The sequence below is a fragment of the Eulemur rufifrons genome, chromosome 16, assembly GCF_041146395.1.
Source record: "Eulemur rufifrons isolate Redbay chromosome 16, OSU_ERuf_1, whole genome shotgun sequence".
In the NCBI taxonomy this organism is placed as follows: domain Eukaryota; kingdom Metazoa; phylum Chordata; class Mammalia; order Primates; family Lemuridae; genus Eulemur; species Eulemur rufifrons.
The window spans coordinates 62,947,480-62,967,875 of NC_090998.1; the positions used below are offsets into that span (position 1 = coordinate 62,947,480).

A 20,396-nucleotide genomic window follows, 5' to 3' on the forward strand; every position below is an offset into this window, starting at 1 on the left:
TTCCAATCTACAGGGCTAATAAAGCATTTGTATATGAATCTGGAAGCTATAGGTATATTTGCCTCACATTTCACTACTTAACTCCCGCTGTGGCTTGAACAATCTCATTTCAAAAGAAAGGTCCTATGTCTTTCTTTGGATTTAGGTAATGAGGAACATGTGAGTAATATCCACTTCCTACAGTCTTACTACCATTACCTGCTCTATCCAAAGCAGGGTGAATTTCTGCAGGAAGTAGGACATTTATTATCCCCTCAGGTTTTTGCCTCTTTCTTTCCCCATGTCTTCTGCAGAACAAAGGACTTACTTAATGATCTTTGCTATATAGGGAAATTTTATATTAGACATATTCACTGTCACTCTGGGTCAGTATTGAAGTATAGATAGATTTTCCTCTGCATTTTCATTAGCTTATTCCAATGAGGTGTTGTTTTTTTTTTTTTTTTTAATCACTGATGCTAACTGAAACATGTATTTGCTCTAGGAATTGCAGTAATAATGAATGCTCATTGAAAGATTCAGACATTACACATAATATGCACTGTACATTTAAATACACATGTGTGTGTTTATGTGATGTAAACTAAAGTCCAAGCTATCATCAGAGCCTACATAGACAAACACACAGACCCATTGAGGTTTTTGACCTCAGAAAATGAGATGTGAGTTACTTGGTATTATCTTTTGGCTATATTATCAGATGCTGTGGATAGTAACTGATTCTTTATAACCACTAGTTACCCTATACTTGAACTTCAAAAGCTGGGGAGGTATGTATGGGTGACAGCAACGGTTCTCCATTTGATTTTACTAAAAACATTTTTTAAATCAATGGCACATCAAAAAAAAAAAAAAAACAACAACAAAATTGTCCAGTTTTCTTTGCACTAGATGGATTTCTGAATAGGAAGTGTTTGTTTTTTCTAGAGCTGGGCTTATATTTTCATAGTCTAAGGCATATTATATAGTCATCATATTTCTGCAAATATATGTCCATCAAAAATTCCATTGTTACACCTGTAGTTAAGAGTGATCAAATACATAAAGCAATCCATTTATGGGGTGAAGGAAAGTGAAACACAAATCCAAACTTTTCCTCCTTAGAACACCATACCCTTTTTTAAATTTTGTAAATTATATCCCTTTCTGTAAATCTGTTTGCAAGCAAAATGGATGCCCTGACTTTAAAGCTTTGTAGGAATCCTCTTGACCTAGCAATAAAGGCCTAGAAATCAGTGAAGACTGTTTCCTAGCAACAAATTAAATATTAGCATATTCTTGATATTCACATGGTCTTCTCACCTCAGAAAACTGTTTATTAAGGTCAAGGTTAATTAACACTTCAGATAATAACAGAGACCCCTAGTCATAGTTGATAGCTATTCCTGTAAATGTCATCAGATCAGTTATAGGAAACGGTCTGTTTATGATCTCACTCACAGCTACTTATCATATGGAGTTGTTTGTGTATAATCATAGTGAATCACAGCAATTTTTTCTCAGGGCTACACTCTAACCAGCAATTGCCAAATACTAATATAGCATTTGGGATAGGGCTGAATGGGTAATTTATCCCCTTTAGATCTATCAGTGTGTGAAAGTTTTCATGTGGTGAGCCTCAGCATAATAAAATGTAATTGGAAAAAGTACTTGAGAAAGAAAACTAGAAAGTGGTATCCCGTGGGTAAAATCTATTTGTGTACTAAAACATCCTTTCTTTGGTCAAATGCAAACTTCCTTCTGGGGTCTATCTTGGATCCATTAGTTCCCAAATTTCAATTCAACTGAATAGCAATGAACTGAAAACAACCTGCAATTTCCTGGAGCCCCAAAATAAAGTGAAATCAAACAACTTGATTTTGATAACGGAAAAACACTTTCTTGCTCCTAAGGAATGAGTCAAATGAAGTGTTACAAGAAATCCATTGTGTGTCTGTCTACTTTCCAGTGAACCGTATATAGAAAAACATTTTAACCAATCAATTTCAAATGCATTCAAGCCCATTCTATTAGAACTAATGTACTGTCCAAGAACTGCCAAAAGTAAGAGTAATTTCTGACATTACCACAAATGAAAATTATAAAAGCCTAAGATAGATAACCTTAAATAAAGAATAAAACAGTGCTAAATTTTAATATTGAGGAAGAGGGAGGTAACATGTAATATGTACTCTTTTCTTATATAAAGTAAGGCCTAAAAGAAATGAAGATGAAAACAGAGACTCATGCCTAACTTTGAACAATCAATGTAATATATCCACTGAATTGTGACAAAGTGTTTGCACATACCCATTCCATGGGTAACAGGAACTGGAAATATAACTGGTAAGTAGTTCAATATCCAAATTTTTCCTTAAAATTTTTGGTTATATTTTTCTTAATAGGTCTTTTTTTTTTCTTTAAGCAACAAAAGTGGATTGATTATTTTTATCAAAAAGGCCTACAGATACTTATATCTTTCTTATATCCAAAAATTTATTTTTTTCTTCAGCAACAGCAATAAAAAAAAATACAATGGTCTTTAGCAAGTATAGCACCTAAGTATAGCACCTGTATTCCTCTTTGAAACTATTTTTCCCCTGTATATTAAGGTACACCTCAACATTTAGATGGTTAATTACTAAATACAGTACTTTTCCATTAAACCTGCAATATAGTGTCTTTTCTTGTTAGTCCAATCAAACATTTTTGTGGATATAGAAGTTGCAGCAATTAATGCTCCTAAACTAATTCCCAGCTAAAATTATTAAAAGACTAGACTAGTTTATAGCAGTAAGTCCTTACATAATTTCTGTATAAAATTCCTATATAATTTCTTTAATTTTACAGTATCACAAAAATAAAATATCTGGGCACTGAAATAAAATTCAAATGATATAAACTGAAAAATGAACTGCCATAAAAATGATATACCATGTTTCTCTGAATTATAATGAGAATGTTCCATTAAAAGTTTGACAAAAATATCTACATGGAGACATCTTTAGTGTAAGCAGAATGCATAATTAATAGGTTCTGAAGGATAAATCTGTATTCAAAAAATCAAAAATATGCCTCAAATGGGATATTTACCCTAGAATGTTATGTTTCAATTTTCTGTATTTTAATTAGAAAAGTAATGAAAAAAATCATGATAAGCTAAATTCTGATGCTACTTAATGACCATTGTAACACATATAGCATTTCAAGTTCATAAAAGTGGAAGCTAAAAACGCTAGAGAAAAGGCATTTCATGTAAAAGAAAGGCACATTACCTTTTATTTCATGTTGGCTTGCTTCCCGTCTTCTTTCTAGTTCTTTTCTGTCATAATTCAACCTCTTTAAGCACATAATTCCATACTGCAAACTTGTTCTATTATTTTTTTAAAAAAAGGAAAATACACAGAATTTACTCAGGAGGTAAAGAAAGTTCTTTGATTAGGCAGAGCCAACACTAGGCACTGCTTTATAGGACAACAGGCTAAAAAATTACATTTACAATTATATCCTTCAGGATTGAAAGGAAACAAATTTATAATTATGTTAAGCACACAATGTTTCCAAAAAAATAAAAAAAAAAATATTTTCAAAATAAGGAAAACAGTTTTGAAAATAATCCTTTATGTTGTTGTTTCTCTATATATGTCTTTCATGTAGCTATTCCTATATTATGTGCAGACAAATTAATATTTTATTCATTTGAAAAGAATTTAAAATCCCCATTATGGAGACAGCAAGGAAATTATAAGAAATGGATACTCTCTTCTTAAGCCATTGAGAAAAATAACATAAATAATGAATTAGTTAAGTAATAAAATAGAGAACTGAATATTAAAATGAATAGCCCACAACCCTAAATGATACAGAAGTATCTAAAAAGAACAAGTCAGCAGACACTGCAATTGTGCAGGAAAAGGATATTGTGGAAGAGCAGAAAATTGCTCCCAAAGCAATCAGGTAGCAGAGAAAGGACTATGAAAGAAAATGGAGCATCATGAACAGGATTGCAGATGAAATTTTAAAGGTGTGGTGACAGTGAGACACACTGTCCAACGTTGAAAAGCCATGATAAGAAGGAAGGAGGAATACAACTACATTTGGAAAGTAGAGGTATATTAAGGAAAGCCTTGTATTTTGTGTAAATGTGAAATACATCCAGGTGATAGAGAATTACTGGACAATTTTCAGAGGGGGAAGACATGACAATAAAAGTTTTTTTTTTTTGTTTAAGGAAGAATAATCTGGTAGCAAAATAAGAGATGGAAAATAAGTAATCCCAGGAGACAGAGAAACCACTTAAGGGGTCAGTGCTGCCAAAATAAGGACAACAGCCATGAGCACGAAAAGAAAATCCAGAGAACAGAGATGTTCAAAGAGAAGAAATGAAAAGATGTAGTGATATTAGACATAAAGGATGTGGAAGAGTATGATAGGAAAAAATATTAATGATCTCTAGGTTTCAAGAATAAAGATCAATGATTATCAGTGATGATAGTTGCTGATATCATCACTGATATCACTTAGGGTGTAGATACTATGTGATATCTCAAGTCTTTAGGAATATATGCAAATTTATTTACATTAACCAGACTACACTTAGGTGATGGATGCATTTCTAAGCCCTACATTTTAATAAAAACAATGTTGAGTCAAATTTTTCAGAATCAGAGAAAAATGGAAACAAAACTGCATTAGGTAGGTGTTGTGGGCTGAATTCTGTTTCTCTAAAATTCATATGTTGAAGCTCTAACCCTCAGTACCTCAAAATGTGACTGTTTTGGAGACAGGGCCTTTAGAGAGGTAATTAAGTTAAATGAGGCCATTAGACTAGGCCCTGATGTAAACTGACTGGTGTCCTTACAAGAGCAAATTTGGGCACCCTGAGACATCAGGAATGTGCACTCACAGAAGAAAGATCATTTGAGGACACGGAGAGAGGGAGGTCTTGGGCAAGCCAAGGAGAGAGGCCTCAGAAGAAACCAGACCTGTCAATGCCTTGGTCTCTAACACCCAGCCTCCAGAACTACAAGAAAATAAATTTCTATTATTTAAGCCACCCAGTCCGTGGCATTTTGTTATGGCATTCCTAGCAAACTAATTTGACGAAATACTAAATAATACTTGTATAACAACCATCATAGATATTAGGCAACTTGAGATTAAACTAACGGTTCTTGGCTAGTTTCTTCCAAGTTGTTATATGTAATACAAAATCGTACAAAAAGAGGATAATATTGTGACAATATCTTTCAGATGGAAAACTGGGCTGAAAATGGGATGTCATGTGCAGTCACGTATTACCTGTTTCAAGTCAGACATTAGCATAACATAAACATGAAGCTTGCATACTTCCCAGAACAAGCAAGCACCCTTGATATTTGAGTCATTTTTATTTTTTTAAATGTGATTATAAAAGTCATTTTTACTAAAATAATAAAGCAATCAATCTAGTGAAGAATGAGAAAAATGGACTCAAGTGTGTTGTCAAAAACTCTAAATACAAGTCTAATGCAACCACATAAAATTTGAAGGCCTAAACTTTCAGTTATAGGAAACTCACTCACTACCTCCCAATGTATACAATATATGGCAATTGAGATTGGTACAAAGGTGTTCTCTCTAGTGAACAGAAATCACTCACCCTAGTTTCTCTATCTATATGAACTAGAAAAGTACATGCCCAACAAAAAAAAGTTATTTTTTTACCACATAGTAATGATCTTAAAACATAAGAAAACTTATCTAAGTTTTCCTTCATCTGAGTAAAAACTCTTTAATTTCCTTAACGTTTCCACCAGATTTTTACCACTTTATCAATAATAATTTAGGGTGGATAAATGAATAGAACTTTATAGTTATTTTACACCATGACACTTTTGTTGTACCTATGAATAAACACAATCTAATTATGCCTTGTCAAGGTATTAACCAATACTGAGATTTTTGTGTCAACTATAAATCCTATATCCTTTTCACATAAGCTACTATTATATTAAATCATGAATTTGTCATCCAGCAATTTTAATAGTTTTTTAAAACTGTTATATTTATCTCTACTAAATTTAATCCAACAGTGTCAACAACTACATTAAAATTCAAAATATCTCCATAAATTGGAGTGAAAAGCCAAAATTATTATCTATTTATCCTAATTTTATGTAACCAACATATCTAATTTTTATACCACTTTCATTTTAATCACTGATTAAATGTTGGACTGTATAGCACCAAACAGTCTCCTAAGCCAAAATTATCTAGATTTAGATTTATTATTATTTAATTTATCACCAGAATCAACTATATGAAACAAATAATCAAAATCCAGCTGACATTTTTTTAGCTAATATAAGCATAGCATTTATGATATAATATTAAAGCAGGCCCTTTTTTAAGTACTAGATGGTAAAAAACTTGAAAAAGGAGATTGCATTTTATTGCAATTTGTTGTGCACATATATCTTCATAGACTTTGGGCACATAATATGCATTGCACACAGCTCTACATTAGATAGTCCTTGCAATTTGCTGCATGAAAATATTTTTCCAAGTAGATGTACACAGATTTTTGAAATAGCACACATTTTCTATCACATAAACATCAATTTTTGTTTTAATAAAATATATGTTACACATTGTTTTATTTTAATTATTCTTTGGCAAAAAAAAAACCTACCGATGGAAACTATCCACCATTTTTAAATGGACACGGAGATCTTTTTTTGTTAGGTGATCTAACATTCTTGCATCTACCAAGCATTCCATAAAGTAACTTCTGTATTGAGGTAACCCCAGGCTGGGAAGCCATTCATTTCCGATCCACTCGTGGTTCATATCTCCATAAGCCAGGGTCTGTAGAAAAACCGGACACTAGAATTGTTTTATAGCAGTCAAGTTTTTTAACCAATAAAATGAGATGGTAATTGGAGAATATAATCTATTATTATCTAAACTAAATATATATAAACATAGTATGTATTTAGTTATATATATTATATAAATATAAACTAATATTTCATTACTATGATGTATGGAAATAAAGCAGAAATAATATTTAGCCTGTATTTAATTTTCTTTGGTACAAAATGGAACTTTATATACACTTATCAAAGTACTTGCCTACTGAAAATGATTGTTCACTTTGTATTCCCCAAAGGAATTATATTTTGTCCAAATATGTATTTTGTTAATAAAGAAATTAGAATTCAGAGTTATAATAAAAATTCTGAGCTTTAAGATTTTTTATATTGATAGGTTTATTTTATTTATATCTATCAGCTAATCCTCCATTTTAATCTTATCAATGCCACTATTGCCATTGCTACAGTTTAATGGCAAGACTTGATGCGAAATAGAAACCTCAGTAAACAAATAAAGAAAAAAGCAATTAAGTTCAAGAGACAGAATACTGAACATCTATATGGACATTGTTGTTATCTAGAGAAGCATGCAGTCAGCATTCCATAAAGAACGTTGGAAAGAATCAAAATCTTTTCTAGAAATCAATCAATATAGACTCTGTCCTTAAAGAAGCAGGGCATGATCAAAAACTAACAGATAATCTAATTATTTAACATAACAATATGAACTGATCTTACTACATACTGTTCAAAACAGCTAAAATGAAGGTCAAAATCAACCATCACCAGGAAATCATTTTTTAAAAACATTATTACTCTCTCTTAATCTTAGTTTCCTATTTAGTTCCTTATCATGCCCTAAATTGAAAATTCTAATTATAACATGCATTTCTAGTTAAAATCTAGGTGTTCCCCTTTTTTGTGTGTATTCTTAAGAATGATGAAATTTTTACCAAAATCAAAACCTAATGCAATCCCATATTACTGCAAGTTTAAAAACAGGTCCTAATATAACTACCAAAATTATTCTTACATTGAAAGTTTGAAGCACATTGAATATACCATGCGTTTATTTTTAAGTTATCCAACATGTGGAAATGTCGAAAAAATAAACAGCTTTCTAGAAAACATTTATTTCTTCAAAGTACAGATGCTTGTCTTATATGGTCATCTTAATAAATGGGAACAATCTAACTGGTGTCTTGCAACACTGACACTGGTGTTTCAACCCCCTCCTCTTCCACTTTTCATTATACCTTAAAGCACATGGAACTCCAAATAAGTCTTTTCTTTCTTTTTATTCCCCCTTAGATCCAACTTGAATGATTCCTGATTCAATATATTCAGATAAATTTAACTTACAGATCATTCTTTTGTGAGAAGAAAGAAAATTATCATTTTAAAAGAAGCCAAGTATGAAATGATAATCATCTTATTTACAAAATATAGCAATTAAAAAGACATACAGTATTAAATATAATGTAGATTTACATATACATATCAGGCTAATATTGAGCTAAGTGAAGATTTATATTATGATTTATAATAGCTTCTTAATTTATATCCTCCTAGCCTACTAAATGATATCATCTTAAAGAATTGGATTTCCTACCTGAGCCCAGCTTCCTTCCTCAGATTCTTTCTGTGTTAGCAGCAAGAAATGATTAATAAAGCGGGTAAATACAAATTAATTTCAAATGATTAGAGTAAAATTTTTCTAGCAGAAGCAAAATTATTATACAAAATGTTAATTGTTATGATATAGGCAGATAAATACACAGATTCTTACTCAGATCCACAGTGATCAATTTTGCAGCTCGAGGGCAACTATGGGATAACTACATAGTTTTTAATTAATTCTACTGTAAATTTTAAATTCATGGTTTTGTGAACATTTGATCTGGTCACTCCAAAACTTTTTTAATTCTTAAAAGTGTGTAATTTTCCAAATGTAATGTGTTATAATAAAAAATTCTGATTATATATACATAAATATATATGCTATGGAAATCTTATATAAATTAAATTAATTAAGTGAAATCCCTCCAAGAAAGCTTGTGGTAATCAAATAGATTTCAACAACAGCCTACAAAACAAAACAATACAATAACCAAGTACAACAAACCTAAACTAAAAAAGAAATTAGCACACAGCATTGGCATTTTTATGCATCATAAACTTGTAGATAATCAATTTTCTAATAGGGATAAAACTGAAAGGACATTAAATTAAAAAGAAGTTGCTAAAGATAAAATACATGATATTCTCAACTTTTTCACTTTACAGGAAAAATGGCTAGATATAACACTATATTTTTAAAAGCTGACAATTGGAGTCCCCAAGAAGTTCTTGAGCACAGTGCTTTAGAATACCAAAGAAACATAGCATTTCTTTTTTTTTTTTCTGTTAAGCTCTGTATTTCAGAGGGTAAAGCACAAGAAATTACATGATTATATTAAAAATGAGTATTCAATCTAAGCTTTTCTAATACAGATTTAATTTGGCTTAGAAACCAGTGTTGCTTATGCCCAACACCAAGTAATAAATGTTACAAAAGATTTCCAATGTTGCAAAATGGATAAGTTTCATTGAATTCTTGCTTAATATCTGCATATTATAAACTCTTATGATATTAACCACATTATGATAATCTAGCACTGTTTCATTTAAAAATGTCAAGTGAGTTCACTAAATTAAAACTGAATAAAAAGTTAGTTATTTTTGCATGTAACTATATAAACACACCTTATTACTCCGGTCTGTAATAAACCAATTAATTGTTTCATCCAAGTACCAGCAAAGTAACTTTTCTTCAAGTTCAACAAAGCCATAAAGACTAACCGTTTTTGCTGGAGCTGCAAGATTTTCCATTTCTTCGTGGGTCACCCAAACGTTGCCTGAAGGCTAGTGAGGAGGCCCAGAGGGAAGCAGTGGGATCCATGGGAGGTAAGCAGTGGCAAAGAAGAAAGGCAGCACCTCTGTAAGTTAGTTAACAGCATCACGGCAACACCACACTGCCCTACCTCTACAGCGTGCATGAGACAGACAGCATGGCTGGTTTGCTCAGAGTTTCTTTTTTCCCTTCTACTCAAAAAGATTAAACAGAAAGAGGCATTCTGTGAAGCTCGTGGGGGGGTAGATTCAAAATGATACTTCTGTGATTATTAGTCAGAAAAAGGTCATGATCAAAATTTGCATTTCGAAAGGTATATGGCTATCAGATCCATTTTTGTAAAAATGGAGAATTGATTCTAGTTGATGGGTAGAAGAATGTAATTTTATTATTTTCTTCAGAAAAGGATGACACATGTATTTTTTTGCATTATTACCAAAATTTCCTTCACATAATTTTGATTCTTCAATGTCCTTGGATGGAGAAAATTGGTTATCAATACAAAGCTGTAAGCACTATCATAACCTGTCTGGAAACCAGCATCAGCTTTTCCCACATAATTTCTTCCTTTCGCAATTCAGTAACTATGTTGTGCTCCTATATTCTTACAAACCAAAAAGAAGTGAAATGCTAATTTTTATTTATCAAAAGCGTTTTTCATCCTCATTAAATACTGTCAAATTACAAAACTTATATATTATAAGGTTGTCCAAGCACATCAATGTAATTTACAAAGTATTACTTGTTACTTGTTTGGGGAAGGGTTTAGTTTTAAAGAATTGAAAGTAGTGAAATTGTTACCCAAACATCATAAAACATCACCATAATTCACTTTGACCTTTGTCCACCATTCACTTAATATCATGATTGACTTTCTCTGTATTATAGGTAATGTAAGTCAACATAATTTAAAATATAAGTACATATAAACTAAATTGATGATTTATATAAATGAAATTGTGTGTATATATATGTGTGTGTGTGTGTGTGTGTGTGTGTATACACAGTCACACACCACATTATGTTGTTTTTGGTCAGTGATAGGCTGCATATACAACAATGGTCCCATAAGATCATAATGGAGCTGAAAACTTCCTATCACCTAGTGATGTAGTTAGCCATAGTACCACTGTAGTGCAATGTATTACTCACTTGTTTCTGGTGATGTTGGTGTAAACAAACCTACTGCACTACAAGTTATATAAAAGTATAGTACATACAATTATGTACAGCCCATAATACTTGATAATGATAGTAAATGACTCTGCTACTGGTTTATATATTTACTATACTATACTATACTTTTTCTCATTATTTTATAGTGTACTCCTTCTACCTATAAAAAAAATGTTAACTGTAAAATAGCCTCAGGCAAGTCCTTCAGGAGGTATCACAGAAGAAGGCATTGTTATCATTGGAGACGACAGCTCCATGTGTGTTATTTCCCCTGAAGACCTTTCAGTGGGACAAGGTGTGGAAGTAGAAGACAGTGATATCAATGACCCTGTCCCTGTGTAGGCCTAGCCCCACAATGAATGTGTTTGTATCTTAGTTGTTAACAAAAAAGTTGAAAAATTAAAAAAAAAAAAAACAGGAAAAAAAGCTTATAGAATAAGGATATAAATAAAGAAAATATTTTTGTGCAGCTGTATAATGGGTTTGTGTTTTAAGCTAAGTGTTATTACAAAAGAGTCAAAATTTAAAAAATTAAAAGTTTATATAGTAAAATAGTTACAGTAAGCTAAGGCTAATTTATTTTTGAAGAAAAAATATTTTTTATAAATTTAGTGTAGCCTAAATGTATAGTGTCTATAAAATCTACCGTGATATATGGTAACGTCCTAGGCCTTCACATTCACTTACCATTCACTTACTGATTCACCCAGAGCAACTTCCAGTCCTGCAAGCTCCATTCATACAGGGGTACCATTTTTATTTTTATACTATATTTTTTACTGTACCTTTTCTATGTTTAGATATACAAATGCCATTAGGTTACAATTTTCTATAGTATTTGGTACAGAAACATGCTGTATAGGTTTGTAGTCTAGGAGCAATAGGCTCTACTATATAGCCTAACTGTGTAGTAGGATATAGCATGTAGGTTTGTGGAAGTGCACTCTACAATATTCTCACAACACATCATTCCACAACTCATTTCTCAGGACATATCCCCCTTGTTAAGCAACACATGACTATATATATATTTGAGTAACAAAGGGAGTTGGGTAGTAAAGATTAATAATTATAAATAAATTACATAGACATGAAAGTTCCAAAGGTTAGGCATCAAGTATTTGTATACAATTCTAATATTTCTACCATTTTGGAACTCAGAGTATAGCCAAATTTTTTCCTATATGATAAATCTGTGCACGCCCTTAAATTAATATAGAATACAAAAGCCATCTATGTCATTGAAAGCCCCTCTCCTCTACTCCCAGCTTCTAAGAATGGAGCTATTATAAACAGAAAGTTGCAAATGAATACATAAAACATTAAATCACTTGGAGGAAATTGTTTTTATTGACTTTGTGAGGAATGTGCTATGCTAAAAAGCACCTTACGCTCAGCTCATCTGTCCCATTTACTTTACATCCAGTATCACAGTGCTTTGCCTAGGCAGCTATACTATTTGCTCAAAATGAGTTGCTATGATGATTACCTGAGAGGAAATTCATCTAAGACAGTATTAAATGACAAGTTTGCAGAACAGTATAAAATCAACTTTACAATAATTTCTGTAGCTTTTACTTTGATTCTGAATCCAAATAATGAATATCTAACTCCATCCATAAGAAACCACCAGTATTATCTCATGTGGGAATAGATACACGCATAATATCTTTCGCAGGTTATTTTTGAATCTGTTTGCCGGTCTGTCAGCAGGTTCTGGGATGGGGAAGATGCTGCAAGCTACGGTTTTATCTGTATCTTTACTTGCAAAATAAGCATATATCCAGGACAATTTTCCATACTATGGTTGGCAAACTTTCAGAAGTTGTATGTTGGTCTCTTATCTTTGATGTGCAGTTTTACTTGGGAAGAGCAATTGCTGGCCCTATAAACTAGTAAAGTAACCCACAAAATAGCTTCCACACAACCCAATCAAGTAGACGTTGGTTGAGATTTTAACAAGTTTATTTTATAAGCAAGCCCATGTGTAGTAAGTCAATTATTCAGTCAGATTGCTTTCTTTCCACTACCAGTTTAGGGGATGGAACTTCATCTGGGTAAGCCATGAAGGAAGAAATGAAAGCATGAGCATTTCGGAGAAGGGCAACCCTAAGAGAATCACTAGAGCTGGGAGGCTCTGAGCAATCAATCAAAGGACATAAGGACACTGGTGCCTTGGGACCAAGGATGAAGAGAGTGCAAAAAGTAGGTTGGAAAAGCATGAAGGACAAACATCACATAACCTGGCTGTGGTACTGTAAGAGCCCCTTAAAATCTCCTTACTGCCCTTGGCAGTCTGTATTGCAACCTCCCCAAAATGTCTGAGCTGGAAAATACAAACCGGTAGCTATTTTTGTGGCTAATATTGTCTGAGTCTAACAGGTAACAGGTGACAGATAATAATTACCAAATTATAATCAGGAGGCTTGAATTATAGCAGTGCCACTTTCCAGTAAATACCCTAGGACATTTCTTAAACCTCTCTTAAATTTCAGATTCTACACCTCTTAAGTGGGAATAAGAGTACATGCTTCATATTAGAAAAAAATACTGAAAAGTTTATATCATGATATAACATGTTCTAAGGCATGGCTGGGACCAGGACGAGGCAAGCGTAGTCCCAGAAGGCTGCATTTAAGGAAGCACTGGCTTTCAGGGTCCTTCCAGTACAGGCTCAATACCTGGCAATACGCTCCTCCTTAAACTTTGTGCTTGTGATGCCTTGTTAGCCTCCTCTTGATTCAGGTGGAATACAATATTTAAAAAATATAATCAGCTGAGAACTGAGAAGAAAATTTCTAAAGGATGTTAATAATTAAAGCACTTACCTAATTAAATCACTTTGGAAAGAGTTATGACAGAAAAATAAATATTAAAATGAACATAATAAATAACATGAAAATTAATCAGGGGAAAATAATTAGTTCTCTTGCTGTCAGAGAGACAGGGATACCTAAAGCAGCCAGAATAATCCTAAATTTTACCTAGATCAAAGTAACTTTTGCTGCTACCTAGATCATTGTGAAGTATTTTTTTCTTTATAATTAAAGTATTAATACAAAATAGCAACTTGAAATTTACTTTCACATTCAAATGGTCTGGATCTATATTTCTCCCCTACCTGAATTTTTGTTTCTTATTATAAGAGAAATAATTCTCATTATAGTAAGACTGGCATTAATACAATTATACCTCACCTTATTTGCACTAAAAGTTGAGGCTTATGAGGTAAGTAACAATGAAAAGAGGAACCAAAACAGACTAAAATAATGCTAGAAAAAAAGAAGGGAAACTGATAGAGTGCAGGAAGCAGAAGCAGGAGAATGTTCTTGTTGGGAGCAGAGACTCTGGTCAAACTACATGGGATGTGACCTTAGATGTATCACTTTACTTCTCTACTCTGGTTTTCTCCATCTGTGAACCAGATAGAATAAAAATACTTAATGGCATGGTTGTGAGGCTTAAGTGATTTATCACATGCAAAGCACCTAGAACAGTGCCTGACAGTAAGCATCCGCCAATGTTAGCTACTACTGTGATTTTATTAGACATTCTGTTAAGTCACCTCCACTCAAGAACATCTTTAATTTAATAAACACTCTTGATTTCCCCTGTACACTGTGCTGACTGATGCCTATCGTATATCTCACATTTCTGCTCAAACTTGTTGAATTATATGGCTACCCAAGATTTTGTTTCAAACCTACTTATTTCCATTGTTTAGCTTTGTTAAAATTTGATGAGGCAATTTAAATAAATATTACACAAAGCAAAAAATAAAAGAAATTTGGCTCATATATGAACACTAAGTTGAATTATCTGGAAAAACCAGATAAAAGCAAATCATAAAACATGCTGTCAATGAAACATAATTTTGTCAGTCTGGAGAAGAAATTGTAAATGTCCAGAAATAATCTTCACTTACATAGCTTTTTAAGAGATCTTGAAGTCATCACTTTAAAAAGAATCCAAACTAGAAAAATTAAAGATGTTTTATGGATGATGTTATCAAAGAAAAATAATGTGGAACTCCATACGTTGGAAACATACTCAAAGCAAAGCTCTAGGTGCTTCATTTAAATTTTGCAAATGCCTGAATATTTACACATTTTTACTTAAGATAAAATATTTTAAGAATGTACTTAATGACATCCTTCTTCAACCAAATATCAATTAATGGACATCTCCATTTCTATCCTACTGCACAAGAGGCTTTCTATAGTAATAGCAGTTTGGGAAAAAGAAACAGAAAGCTGGAAGATTAGGGCTGGCCTAAGGAAACAATAAATGTGACCTTTAGATTTTCCTTTTGCTGGTCTAGTACATTTTATTTACACAGGAAAGGAGGTAGAATCAGACAGAAGTTCTAGTAAGTTTAAACAAAGAAACAAACAAACAAACAAACAAACAAACAAAAAACAGCCCAGGTACCCTGTGTTTTTCTCCTGAGTACTTGAGTCAATGAAAAAATATACCTGGCTGAGGAACCCAAACTCAAACCTTAATGTACAAAAAATTTGTATGATCTGAACAAAGTGCAGTGTTCTAGGAGACATAACATTTCTTTTAAAAGAAGCATAAAAAATTTGCTTTGGGCCATGTGTGGTGGCTCATTCCTATAATCCTAGCACTTTGGGAGGCCAAGGTAGGAGGATTGCTTGTGGTCAGGAGTTCAAGACAAGCCTGAGCAAGAGTGAGTTTCCACCCTCTCTCTATAAAAAAATAGAAACAATAGCCAGGCATGGTGGTGTATGCCTATAGTTCCAGCTACTCAGGAGGCTGAGGTAGGAGGATCGCTTGAGCACCAGGAGTTTGAGGTTGCAGTGAGCTATGATGACACCACTGTGCTCTACTCCAGGTGACAGAGGGAGACCCTCTCTTCCAAAATAACCCTAATATATAATGTTAAGTTATGAATTTAAGATCTTCACTTTATGCAATGGATTCATTAATATAAATTTTTATGAAATATTTGTTTTATAAAGCAAATCCATATTAGAAATATATTAGAAATGATTAAATGTTTCCATGTAGATGAAGTAAAAGGAAAAAGGAACATTTAGCAGATCATTTTTTTTTTTTTTTTGAGACAGAGTCTTGCTTTGTTGTCCGGGCTAGAGTGAGTGCCGTGGCGTCAGCCTAGCTCACAGCAACCTCAAACTCCTGAGCTTAAACGATCCTACTGCCTCAGCTTCCTGAGTAGCTGGGACTACAGGCATGCGCCACCATGCCCGGCTAACTTTTTCTATATATATATTTTAGTTGGCCAGATGATTTCTTTCTATTTTTAGTAGAGACGGGGTCTCGCTCTTGCTCAGGCTGGTCTCGAACTCCTGACCTCGAGCGATCCACCCGCCTCGGCCTCCCAGAGTGCTAGGATTACAGGCGTGAGCCACCACGCCTGGCCTTTAGCAGATCATTTTTAAAGAAATAGAGATACAACTTAACTTCTCTCTTACGTAACTTGCATCAGTATTTTGCAAAAGGTATATATCCTCTGCAAATAAAGAGCTTTTACACATCGGTAAAAAGATAAATATTTCCATAATCCTACAGAAAAACTGAAAAGGTTATGAATAGGTAATTAATATAAATACTGGATCAATAAGACTATAAAAATTTTTAACATTACTAGTAATTTTAAAAATGTACATTTAACCAATGAGATAACCACTGTTGACAGAGAGGAGCAACACAATGCAATTTGGCAATTAAGGTTTAAAAGTATTAAGAATGTGAATGCCCTCTATACAAATATTACAATGGAAATAACCAGTTTATGCAACAATATAACTACATACACATATTTAACACACAATAAAAATTGTTAAATAAGCAATATGTCTAATAGTAGGGATTTGGTTAAATAAATTATGACACTTCCAAAAATGAGATGTGCAGCAATTAAAAGTGATGTTGTAATCACATATTTAATAAAATGAGAAAAATGCTCATGCTATATTAATAAGTTTCAAAAGATGTACACAATAATATATTATACTAAATAATCTATGTTTATAAAAAGGTAAAGAAAAAAGACTGGAAAGGTCTCTATCAAAAGGTTAATAGTGAAAAAAATTAACGTTGATTATTTCTGTGAATCATTTTTATTGTTTTAAATTTTTTTTATTGTTGTATTTGTATTTTTCTCTACTTAAAAAATGTTATACAGGATCATATATTAATTTAGTAAACAAATAGAAAACTTAAATGCTACAAACAATGTATTTTCTGTCCTTCAGATGTTAATTTCTTTTTGATGACTTATCCAACCATATGTTAGTCATAGCCCAATATTATACATTAGGATTCATACTTAAAATACAGAGACAAATTTTTATGCTTTTTTTTTTTTTTCAAGAAATGCTATGCTTCATAGAACACTGCAATTTGTTCTGATCATACAAACCTTTTTTATACATTAAGTTTTCAGTTTGGGTTCCTCAGCCAGGTGTATCTTGATCAATGACTCATGTCTTCAGGAGAAAAAGACAGGGTATATGGACCTTTTTTTTTTTTTCAGTTAGCTAGTTTCTTTTTTCTTAAAACTCCATAGCCTTTTGATTCTATTTCACATTTAGGAGTTAAATTATATCATCTGGTACTAAACCTACTGGTCAACACGCCTTATTTTCCTTAGTGTAATTTCTCTATCTAAACTTAAGGCCATACAAATTTCATATCCTGTGCAATGGTGGGTAGAATCACTTCTGCAATGATTATTTTTAGGGTGAATGTTCACAGAATATCTACAAATTGCCAGGCACTGAGTTAAGGCCTGGGGCCTGTGGAATCCTGATACTATTCTTGTCTGGTCTAGTGTGAGATAAGTCAAGAAAAGAGAGAATTATAAAATGTTTTTTTGCAAGTACATGGAGTGGTAACTCAAGAAGCGAAACAGACTCAGACTTTGGGGGCTTCACAAGAGCTTTTCAGAGGAAAGAGATGGAGGAATCAGTAAATGAAGGTTGAATTGGAAATACATGGTGAACCTAGAGAGGAAAGAATATGCCAGGCAAAAGGAAGAGCAATTACAAAAGTTCATAATCAACCAAGGACAAAGAAGTTTAGAAAATTAAAAGTAGTTCTATATTGTTTGGATCCTGACCTGGGGAGATAAAGCCTCTGAGGTGAACTGAGGCTATATCATGAAGTGTCCAATGAGTTCTCTTTACTTATGCCTGTTCTTTAAACAACTGAGTGTACTCTTACCCTCAGTATTCTGTAATTTAAATGCTTACAGCTCATCTCCTGAGAAATAACTGGACTGCATTTTAAAAAGAAAAAAGAAAAGAGTATGCTAGAAAAGAATAAACTTGGGTTCTTTCTGCTTGGGAGAAAAATCTAACTTCTAGTCTAGATGCTAGCTCAAAAGTCTGCTATGCCAGCCTTAAAGTTGATGGGAATCACAGCTCCTCAGCTGAAAACAGATTAAAAGTAGCAGCAAGGTTAATGAAGAGCAATCTAAATCTCTTCAGAATAATTCATGCTGACACTGAAATGTGTACTGCCACAATGTTGCTCTGCGGACTTAGACATGCTGCTACTTGCCCAGTTTTGGGGAAGGGAAAGAGCACAAATTGACTCACAGTTCGGGATGTCGGAGGAGCTGAAGGACTTGTCAGGGAAACCATCTCCTGGATTGCTAATCGGAGTTTTAAGCGATGCAGTGGATTGCTGATTCCAATCTCTCTCTGGATCTCGGTGTCAGATAAAGCAGACATGATGGCGCCACTCTTCACGTTGGCCCGGCAGGCTGCCACGTACCAAGCAGGCATTCCCAACCAGAGCTGTTGGATGGGAAAATAATACGTTCGTGGATTATAATAAGAGTTAACATTTTAGTGTCTCACAGGCTGTGAATTATTGTAAGTACCTTATATACATGAACTCATTTATTGCTCACAGCCCCATAAGATATATGCTGTCATTATTTTCCCCAGAGGCGGGAGATGCACAGAGACATTAAGTAATATGTTAAGTAATATGTTCAAAAACACGAGCTAGGCAGTGATGGAATCAAGATTTGAAATGGAAACATTCTGGCTCCAGAGACACCATTTTAGCACTAATTTATATTAATAAGGGATAAAAGTAATAGCGGCACAGCACCAAGGTCCCCCTTGTATATAAGGACAAGAACAGCTACAAGCCCTATTTGTTAAGAGGCTCAATCAATATTTGTTTATTGAATGCTTTCAATTTATAATTCTCCTTTGGAATTCTGAGTGCAGAGAAATTCTGTCACAGAAAGAGACAGCTATACCATCTCCAACCATGTGATTTTGATCAAAGCATACTGTGTAGCTAAGCCTCATTTCCACCTACTTTCTTGTGTGAACTTAATTAGATGCTATGTATGAAAATACTTTTTGGAAAATGAATGATGTAATAATGAAAGAGGCTAAAGTTAGAATCATCTAGAAAACTGTAGCTAAAGGGAAATTAATAATGCACCATGAATTAGAGATTCTGATATTTCAACTTTGCTGTTAGACTCTTTTTTTTTTTTTTTTTTAGACAGAGTCTTGCTCTGTTGCCCAGGCTAGAGTGCCCTGGTGTCAGCCCAGCTCACAGCAACCTCAAACTCCTGGGCTCAAGCAATCCTTCTGCCTCAGCCTCCCCAGTAGCTGGGACTACAGGCATGTGCCACCATGCCTGGCTAATTTTTTCTATATAGATTTTTAGTAGTCTGGCTAATTTATTTCTATTTTTAGTAGAGACAGGGTCTCGCTCTTGCTCAGGCTGGTCTCAAACTCATGACCTCGAGTGATCCTCCCGCCTGGGCCTCCCAGAGTGCTAGGATTATAGGCGTGAGCCACTGCACCCGGCCCTGCTGTTAGACTCTTGGAAGACAATTGAATCAGCAGTGCCATGCACATGGCATGGTGTCTGGTGCACATCTTAAGCCCAGAGTAAATGCCAACTCACATGTCTTGTATTGTAGCATCTAAATTACATATACCTAAAACAGGAATATTCTCCCCATTTCCCCCCATCATTAGCTATGAGTAAGAAGCAGGAAACGTAAAAATTAGCAATTTAAATCTTTGTTTTTAAATATTCAAAATATTGATTTTTTTTTTTTTTTGCTATATTATTTGCTAAAATAAAGAGATTGAGCAGGGCTGGGCAGTGGCTCACGCCTGTAATCCTAGCACTCTGGGAGGCCGAGGCGGGTGGATTGCTCAAGGTCAGGAGTTCGAGACCAGCCTGAGCAACAGCGAGACCCCATCTCTACTAAAAATAGAAAGAAATTATCTGGCAAACTAAAATATATATAGAAAAATTAGCTGGGCATGGTGGCGCATGCCTGTAGTCCCAGCTACCCGGGAGGCTGAGGCAGTAGGATGGCTTAAGTCCAGGAGTTTGAGGTTGCTGTGAGCTAGGCTGATGCCACGGCACCCACTGTAGCCTGGGCAACAAAGTGAGACTCTGTCTCAAAAAAAAAAAAAAAAAAAAAGAGAGAGAGAGATTGAGCAAAGGAGACA

The 20,396-nt window shown here is 33.7% G+C and overlaps 1 protein-coding gene across 10 annotated transcripts in view; it reads right to left on the reverse strand.

The window, feature by feature from the left end:
- The window catches only part of PPFIA2 (PTPRF interacting protein alpha 2), a 432,283-nt gene that overhangs the window by 14,563 nt on the left and 397,324 nt on the right, over positions 1-20,396 (reverse strand). For 4 of the 10 annotated variants that reach the window (XM_069491029.1, XM_069491033.1, XM_069491031.1 and 1 more), the window contains 5 exons: positions 18,495-18,695; positions 9,678-9,740; positions 8,449-8,478; positions 6,653-6,846; positions 3,255-3,352 (listed from right to left, as the gene is read on the reverse strand). In XM_069491029.1, the coding sequence (XP_069347130.1) occupies positions 3,255-3,352; positions 6,653-6,846; positions 8,449-8,478; positions 9,678-9,740; positions 18,495-18,695 (586 nt within the window). The remainder of the gene's footprint in view (positions 1-3,254; positions 3,353-6,652; positions 6,847-8,448; positions 8,479-9,677; positions 9,741-18,494; positions 18,696-20,396) is intronic. The other 6 variants (XM_069491030.1, XM_069491036.1, XM_069491037.1 and 3 more) reach the window with 4 other exon arrangements.